A 9,766-nucleotide genomic window follows, 5' to 3' on the forward strand; every position below is an offset into this window, starting at 1 on the left:
GTTGTTATATTCTTACACAGACTTTTATGCTCATATTTACAATTGAATAAAAAAGTAAAATCAAAATAAAACCATCCAACCCTCTAGTTACCTGTCAAAAATAAATCATAGAATTCTTTCCCTTTATTTCTTTTTCCTTGGTACTCACAAGTCCCATGACTGAAGCAAGAGTCAAGAGTGTCCATTGCGCTCTACTATGACACTCGTAATTGGTATTAACAATCAATGCACTTAATATATAGTTAATACACTCTGACTTTTGAGTCCTGCCCTCCACATATTCTAATAAAAAAACAGCATTCCACTTGAATGCAACTGCTCTAATAAAAAACTACCATTGGGGCTTGATCAATGGTAGTTTTTTCGCACAGCACTCTTGTTTAATTGAGTTATTCTTTTTGTTGCTACGCTAGTATATTCCTAGATTTTTACTTGTTGATATTGCATTGTAAAGAGGATATTGTAAAGTGTTTTTCTTGTTTTTTGATAAAAGACTATCATCTTAAGGTTTTCCATTACAAGCAAGCAAATATTTTTTCTAACATTTTTTTCTTCTGGATCAGGCATCACCAGAAAGAAAAGAGTCAGAGGAGAAGTTGGTGGTGAAGATGAATGAGGGGTTGAACCTATCCAAAGATGATAGGGACAAAATCAGTGAGATGCCTGACAACATCTTGCTCCACATGATGAATTTTATGGACACAAGAGAAGCTGTTCAGACTTGTGTATTGTCTAAACGATGGAATAATCTTTGGAAACGTCTCACGTCTCTACTATTCAATTCCTCGAAATTTGGAAGTGTTGTCAAAATTATCAATTTCTTGTATATGTTTCTATCTGATCGAGATGACTCCATTTCTCTATCTACTGTCTATTTGGATCTCAGTCAACGTCCACGTGATTCCACAAGTTGTTTAGGTTTCTTAATCACTCATGCCTATGATTGGGAATGCCTAAATAGGTTAATGAAATATGCTGTGTCGCACAATTGTCAGCGCCTTTCAATCAAAATACTTTTTTATTGTAAATTTGAAGTTGATCCTGTCATTTTTTCCTGTCCCTCGTTGATAAGTCTTCGGCTTTCCTTTACGCCTTTTGGTACAAATTGTAAACTTCCAAAATCTCTGCAGCTGCCGGTATTGAAAACTTTGTATCTTCATCATGTCTGTTTTACCGCAAGCGACAATGGGTGTGCTGAACTCTTTTCAACTTGTTTTTTGTTGAATACTTTGGTCCTTGAAAGATGTTCTTTGGACCAGTATGCTGAAGTCATATGCATATCAAATTCTAACCTTTCCTGTTTGATTCTGGATAATGCCATGGAAGATGCTGATACAATTGTCCTTTCTACTCCAAAACTTAGTTTGCTAACTATCAAAGATGACTTTTGTAGGAATAAATACTCCTCCACATGCAATCTTTCTTTTCTTGAAAAAGTATATGTAGATGCTTCTGGTTATAATGAGGATTCTTCAGAACACCTAAGTTGGCTGCAACTGGTCACTAATATAAAGGAAATGATACTTTCGGCGGATACCATTAGTTTTATTCGAAAGGTAATACATTTTTGTATGTTTTCTTATTATTTTTACTTTTATGATGGCCCGACCAATTGTTTCTATTATTGATATCTTTTTGGCTATTCAATATTAAATTCTGAATATCCATTATAATGTTCGTCTTCAATTCATTTTTATTTTGTAGGGTCTTGAAGTTCTTGACTCAGTGAGAATTCAACCTCCTGGCTTTGTTAATTTAGAGTCCCTTGTGGTAAAACGTGATTCATTCGATTTTATATCTGATGAAGAAGTAAATTGTGTAGTGCGGTTTTTACTTCAGAACTCTATACAAACTCTAGATGAAGAAAAGACGGTTAATATTACATATACTAATTCCCTGTTTAAATATTTGGGTAAATATTTTACAATCTATTCAAGTTTTTTACTTTATTTTATGTTTTCATACGTCGTTGGTGTTCTTATTTTGAAACTAATTATTGACAGATATTGTGATTGCGGATGTTTCTATGTTATATTTTTTGCATTGAAAGATAAAAATTTGTAACTTCAGGAGTGTGCTGTTACTCTGTGGAACGTCGCAGAGACATAGAATTTGTCATTAATTGTCTTGATGAGTTAGTGTGAAATCCTTAAATACATCCTTTCTTGAACTGTTCTTGGTGGGGGATTGTTTATGATTACCTTCTTTTCTTGTGTTCTCTTACTGCAAATCGTTTTTTGCATTGTGAGTGGTTGCTTGTACTAATTTGTACTTTTCTTTTCCGGTGGCTTTGAATTGCATAAATTAAAATCTTAAAATTTAGTAACTTATTGATGTTATGTATAATTAATTTGAGATATGTATACTCTAATATGGAATTTGAATTTGAAGTTTAAGTTCCGAGATTTAATTGTTATTAATATATTTGTAATGTTTTGTATATTCGCTTATATTATTCATCTCAGATGTTTGTCATCTCTTTTCGTAAGAAAAATTATCATGTCATTTCATTAATATTTAAAGACTGAATACAACTTTAATATCGACAACAAAATTTGCATGTCCCTTGTAAAACTCAGCAGTAAGTTTGAAGTATTTGAAACTTGTCTTACTATATTGTATAATACATTTGAAAGGAGTAAATTTGTGAAATCTTTGTTGTTAATTTTACAGGAAAAACTGTTCTGGAGTATGATAATTTAGAGACATTGACGAATTTGTGAAGAGATGGAAATGAGGATGAGGACAGGATTAAATGACATCTTATTTTGTTTTGTTTCGCATGATGAAATATTTATGTTTTATTCAGTGTGTCTTATTTATTGTCTCTTTATTTTTCTCATCCTTTCTTAGACTTTTATTGGTTCTCATTGAGTTGCTGGTACCATATATATGCTAAATCTTTATTTTTTGGTTATTCAAATTTAGTGAATGATGATTGTTATCGTTAAGAAATTATCACCTAATTTCTTTTATTCTTAAGAATACTACCAAATTTTATCATATTTATATATCTTATTTATCCAACTAAAGTAGAATCGATATTAATTGTCATCTAATTTGCATGCAGGGCAATATTGTGTGAAATATATTGTCTCTATTCTTTTTTACACAAACATCTTTTTTGCTTGCTTAATGCCAAGACATATAAAAATTTAATAATAGTTAGGGACATTTATAATTAAACACCTACTCTTTGTTGAAAATTATTAAAAAGTACAACAAATAGAGGCATTAAATAATGAATAAAATTATCGTAAAATAATTGTGGCTTTCCGTAATTTTCATTTAACTAATAATAGAGATACTATTTAAAAGAATGTTAGCAGTTGTCTCTCTATTCCCAAGTATCTTAAAGATGGGATGGTATATGCTGCCTTTTACAATTTTTACCACACAACAATAAATAGTTGGAAACTATTTAAGTCGATGGTTCTCCCTCGGCTTCAGCTAAACCGTCGGCAAGAATTGATATATATATATATATATATATATATATATATATATATATATATATATATATATATATATATATATATATATTATTTTGGAACCAAGAGATTAATATTTACCAATATTATTGGACATTATTGGTTTTTTGTCTACATTCCCGGTTAACGTTGGACCATTCCTACTCCTGTTCGCAATCTATGAGTCTATGGCGATATGCGCTACTGTTCTGATTATAAATGGTATTTTGCTTATCTAGCAATCGTGATTCACTATCTTCTGTGTGTTATGGTATAGAGGAAAAGAATAGTGTAATTTATTAAACATTTTGCTTCCGTTTTTTTAGGCATGTCAAATAGGTAGATTACATAAATTTTTATTTTAGATTACAGTTGATGGATTAAAAGCAATGTGTTAATATTTAGGATCTATTAAAAATTCAATCCTATTGATGGTGTTTATTTAATTAGTTTATCTTTTAGAATACCTTTGTTTTACCTATCATGGTTTCGTTTTAATAAATACTATTTATAGTGACCGTTCACAAGAAAAATGATTAATATATTTATGTTTTATCATTTAGATAAGATTAATGTATTTTTTAGTTTTTTTAGATTAATTTATCTTTTACTTTACTATTTATTCATCTACACGTTCAAATAAAGAAATAAACTATTCAAGTATTCGTAAAGATAATGCAAAAGATAAAATGAATAACTTAGAAGCATTACTAAAAAATTATTTTTGATGACGTATATTTTAAAATGATTATGCGAAACCGTCTTAGAATGTCACGCAGTGACAATGTTATAAATAAATAAAATATGTATGACGACGGTTTTATAAAAGTATTCTTAGAAATTGAGTGTTCAAAAATAGTTTTATTAAAACCGTCTTAAAAATCAATTAAATTAGTCTATAAATTCTCATGCACTTCTTCATTCTGACACTCACACTTCCCTTCTCCTGATACATCCTTTATTTTTGCCCTCACACAAAAAAATTCTTTCTCCTCTTGCAAAATGGGGGAAGAGTTTGGATCTAAGAACTAACACTACTACTAATCATAGTCACACGCGGAGCCCAAAAAAGAAGCTCTCTTTTTCTCTCTTTCTAACAACAATGTCTCCTATTGATGGTGACTTGGATCTTAGGGTAAAACTCTTCTAGAATCCCTATTTACATTATTCTCCCTCTTTATTTCTCTAACTCTTTCTTTCCTTTTCTCTACAGCCACCTTCTAAATCTTCCTTTAGAGTTGGGTTAGTTTATTTAGTTTCTAAATCCTATTCCTCTTCAATTCTTTCCTTGCTTGTGCATTTTGACCAATTCGCATGATTTTCACTTTCTCTTGTATGTTTCAGTGAGTACATATTTGCCGATGACGTAAATAGTGAATAACATGTATCAATTCATCCAAGTAGTACTTTAAAACGGTAAAACTAAGTGTCGAGTTCACATGAACTTTGATTATACTTAGAGTTTATATATATCAAAATTTTAAGCAATTAATGAATTGATTCAAGTATTTGTAACATGTGACATTAAATATAGATTTGGCATAAAATTAAACTATAAGGCTAGCATGTGCAAGGGTGGGAAATATAAACACTCAGAGCGGTAAAGTGATGGTCGATGTAGAATTACGGGCATATTGGAGACTTATCCTACCAAAACTACTTTTGATGTGACGTTAAGAATTTTTTTCTATTCAATATTATTTCAATTATCATGCACAACTACTTGCATACTCTAGTCATGATTCCTCACATGAAAAGAGCCTAACCTACCAAATTTCTCCCCTAGTCCCTTAAGAGATAAATTAGACAAATTGCATTATGAACAAAGATGCATAAAATAGGCTACACAACATCATTCAATCCCTAAAGATATATTATTTAGATGTTTTTTTCTAGTAAGAGATAAACATTTTTTCAATGTCGAAACCCTATAACATCACATGAGCATGGGTGATCAAGCCACAAACATGATAATAAGCACAGGAAATAATAATAATAATACGGAAATAACATCAAATGGATAGTTAGAGTCATTACACCAAAAATTTTTGGTTGCGCTAAGCTCTCAACAATGGATGGTTTAGCCTCTTATTATCATAAAAGGCTTACAAATACAAAAGGGGTGAAGGTAGTGGAAAATAATGGGGGGAAATGGAATAAAAGCTCCAAATGGACGAGTCACCCCCCAATGGATGTGCCCTAGCTTCTTGCTCTGCGGAATGCTGAATGAATCATGTTCACTCTTCATTTCTCCTCTTACAATGCAACACAATCATGTTTTTTTGACATTGACTGTGCGTTGAGTGAGGTTGCACGCTAAGCAAGGAATAAGCGCTCATGTGCTAAGCGCGCACCATGTAATAAGTGCTGGATAAGTGGACACGTGCTAAGCGTGCATACACGTGATGTCTGGCTTTCCATGGGTCTTCTCACGCTAAGCGAAGGTAGCATGCTGAGCGACGGAGATGCACTAAACGAGACTCTCCCATTCTTCAATTCCCTTCATGCCTTCTGTTGTGTCTCTACAAAAAATATACCACAAAAAATACAACAAATTTACGAGTTTGAGCATTTATGGGATAAAAACTCAGAAGATGCTACAATCCTAATGTTTAAAATAAAAAGAAACAATAAAAGAGGAGAAAATCAGATAATATTTGTGCGATTTACTCACACAATTTACGTATACATAACAATTATCATTATACAACTTCTATATAAATACCGTTTAAATTTTTTTATGCATAAAGCATCCTTCATTTTTTTAATTTTGAAATTATATGTTTTAGACTTTTGAGTGATCTATTTATATTGTGTTAATATATATTTATATCCTACAGATAAAATTAAACAATCACATTTAAAATATAATTATGACTTTAATTAGATATATAAAATAAAATTGAAGTAACTTTTATTGCACACTTTGACAATTAGCTAGGTCTATTTACGTACATGAATAATTACATTAAGTAAATAACACAAGTTAAATAAATATATTAATTTTATTAAGTATATAGTTATACACAAATTAAATACTATATTTTGTAAAATAATTTTATTGTGAGTTTTATCTTTCAAATATTTTCATACTAAATCTTATTTAATTGTTCAGATTATTAAATAAAAATAAAAATATTTAATATACAATTGTGACATTAATTAAAAATATTAAATAAGAGTTGTTATATTCTTTGACATACTTTTATGCTCATATTTACAATTGAATAAAAAAGTAAAATCAAAATAAAACCATCAAACCTTTTAGTTTATCTTTTAGAATACCATTTTTTTACCTATCTTGGTTTCGTTTTAATAAATACTATTTATAGTGACCGTTCACAAGAAAAATGATTAATTTATGTTTTATCATTTAGATAAGATTAGTGTATCTTTTAGTTTTTTTAGATTAATTTATCTTTTACTTTACTATTTATTGTGTGAATGTATGTATACTTGATTTTGATGATGTCAAAGAAGAATCTAATAAGGCTGTTTCAAATGATAAGCATTTGCTTCAAGAATAATTCAAGATTGCTTCAACAAACAGAGCCTTGTTTCAAGATTCACTAAAGACCAAGCCTTGCCTTAAAACAAAGTGCTTTCAAGACATGCAAGGCTCTGGTAATCGATTACCAGGAAGTGTAATCGATTACCAGAAGACAGGGTTGAGAAATAGCTGTTGAAAAATGTTTTGAATTTGAATTTTCAACATGTAATCGATTACCAGCAACGAAACTTTGGAAATTCAAATTCAAAAGTCATAACCCTTCAAATTATAACTGTGTAATCGATTACACAAACATTGTAATCAATTACCAGTGGAAAGTTTTTAGAAAATCTGCCAACAGTCACATCTTTTCATTAGATTTGTGAATGACCATCAAAGGCCTATAAATAGGTGACTTGGGCACGAATTTTATGAGAGAGTTTTGATTGATCAAAATGTTTTATCCTCTCAAAAGATTGAGAGAGTTTTGCTTGGCAAAAATGTCTTATCCTCTCAAAAGACAATGAGAGAGATTCCAAAAGAACTTCATTGTCAAATGCTCTCTCAAAAGAAATCATTGGCCAAACACTTGAAAAATCTATAAGGATTCTTACATGATCTTCATTGTAATATTCTTCTCTTCAAGAGAGAATTCTTCTTTCATTCTTCTTATTCAATGAGATTGGTCAAGAGACTGTGAGTCTCTTGTTGTAAAGGATTCCTGAACACAATGGATGAGTTGTCCTTGTGTGGTTCAGACTTTGTAATGGATTTTACAAAGATAGTGGAAAACTCAAGTGGGTTGCTTGAGTACTGGACGTAGACACAGGAAGTGGCCGAACCAATATAAAATTGTGTTTGCATTCTCTCTTCCTTTATCTCATTTATGTTATTGCAATCAATTTTGCCTTGCATGTTTATAGAACATTATTAAATTGATTGTTGTTGCTTCTTCTGCATTCTAAGTCTATCCCTCTTAAGATTATTGAGGCCACAAGGTCCAACATATTGGTCTACACGTTCAAATAAATAAATAAACTATTCAAGTATTCGTAAAGATAATGTAAAAGATAAAAAATAAACAAAGAGATTAATCCTCATCAATAAATCAGTTTCCATTGAATAAAATTCTTCCAATTTATTGAATATATCCTATTTATAAGCCTTTGCTTCCTCCTCCTCATAACTTAGAAACACTACTAAAAAAATATTTTTGACAAAACGCATTTTAAAGCGGTTATGCGGAACCGTCCTAAAATGTCATGCCGTGATAATTTTATGAATAATAAAATATATATGATGATGGTTTTATAAAAGTCGTCTTAGAAATTGAGTTTTCAAAAATGGTTTTATTAAAGCCATCTTAAAAATAGTTCATAAATTCTCGCGCACTTCCTCATTCTGACGCTCACTTTTCCCTTTTCCTGACACATCCTTTCTTTCTGCCATTATACAAAAAATTTCCTTCTCCTCTTGCAAAATGGGGGAAGAGTTTGGATCCTAGAACTAACACTACTACTACTACTCATAGTCACACGTGGAGCCCAAAAAAGAAGCTCCCCCTCTTTCTCTCTCTCTAACAACAATGTCTTCCACTGATGGTGACTTGGATCTTAGGGTAAAACTCTTTGAGAATCCCTATTAACATCATTCTCCTCCTTTATTTCTCTAACTGTCTTTTCTTTTCTCTGTAGCCACTTTCTAAATCTTCCTTCATATTTGGGTTATTTTATTTAGTTTCTAAACCCTATTCCTCTTCAATTCTTTCCTTCCTTATGCATTTTGACCAATTTGTATGGTTTTCGCTTCCTCTTGTATGTTTCAGTGAGTACACATTTTCCAATGTGGACAATTTAGAGCATTACGCTAAGTACATATCGCAACCAATCGCTTGTCATGTTTGGTTTCCTGGATTCGCTTGATCTCTTCACAAATGACCCCGTGAGAATTGAACTAATCCTATTATGTCTTTCATTTACATTGTTTTATTTTTCGCCAATGTGTGAGCATATGTTATGTGAATGATTGTTGTTCTTGATAATGTGGTAGGTTTCAGTTGCTAGGACTTGCAATTGCATTTGTTTCTTGCTCCAGCAATGATAGCACAACATTGAATTTGGAGAGTCTGCTAATGATCAAAGACAATTATAGTTAGACTGTTTTACTTTTGATGTTTTAGATTGTTGTCTGACATATCTGGATTGGAGGCCATAGTGGAGAGGCTGAAAGGTCAACTACAAGTCAAAGACATGGAGATATCGACTATTACTAGAACGATAAGTAGTGCTAGTATTTCTCATTTTGACAAACGATTTCCTTATTTATGCAATAACACTACTGGATTTTGTTTGATTTGGTTGAATTCCTGTTATATAGAAGACTTAAAACACTCCAACTTTGAAGGCCCAAAATGAGAAGCTACAATAGGAGAGATTTGAATTTCAGAGAATGGTTATTGGTAATCAGGTTAGAAGTTTGATCTACTTTGCTTATTGTGGTGTCTTGTTTGGATGATCCACTTCAAAATGGATAAGCCTCTAAGTCTTGTGAATTTGGCATTGAATGGTGCTAATGCAAGTAAAGACTTATAGTTCTTTGTATTTGGGACACATCCTCATCTTATACAATTTATTTTTAATGCTGAAAGGAAAATGCTTATGAGTCAAAAAATCAAGAACTTATGGTGGAGAATGCTGATTTAAGAGCATTATTGAGATTAATGCAGGTAGTTTCCTGTAGGTAATTATTGTTATTTGCTGAAATTTGTACTTGCAAATAAGATTATGAATGCAACATGTTTCTTTTA

General features: G+C 31.1%; 1 protein-coding gene across 1 annotated transcript; it reads left to right on the plus strand.

Moving 5' to 3' along the window:
* The first annotated feature begins 354 nt into the window (after positions 1-354).
* On the plus strand, positions 355-2,875 carry LOC114367670 (F-box/LRR-repeat protein At1g55660-like). Its single transcript, XM_028324859.1, has 2 exons — positions 355-1,556; positions 1,705-2,875. The coding sequence occupies exons 1-2, from the start codon at positions 609-611 to the stop codon at positions 2,062-2,064; spliced, it is 1,308 nt and encodes a 435-aa protein (XP_028180660.1). The 5' UTR covers positions 355-608; the 3' UTR covers positions 2,065-2,875.
* Positions 2,876-9,766: the final 6,891 nt, after the last annotated feature.

The sequence above is a fragment of the Glycine soja genome, chromosome 9, assembly GCF_004193775.1.
Source record: "Glycine soja cultivar W05 chromosome 9, ASM419377v2, whole genome shotgun sequence".
NCBI lineage: Eukaryota > Viridiplantae > Streptophyta > Magnoliopsida > Fabales > Fabaceae > Glycine > Glycine soja.

What these genes read in the sequence shown, in the direction of transcription:
- LOC114367670 (XM_028324859.1), top strand. Translation starts at nt 609, where the DNA reads ATGAATGAGGGGTTGAACCTATCCAAAGATGATAGGGACAAAATCAGT. An exon ending in CCATTAGTTTTATTCGAAAG is followed by an intron (nt 1,557 to 1,704) that starts GTAATACATTTT and finishes TTTATTTTGTAG; the next exon opens with GGTCTTGAAGTTCTTGACTC.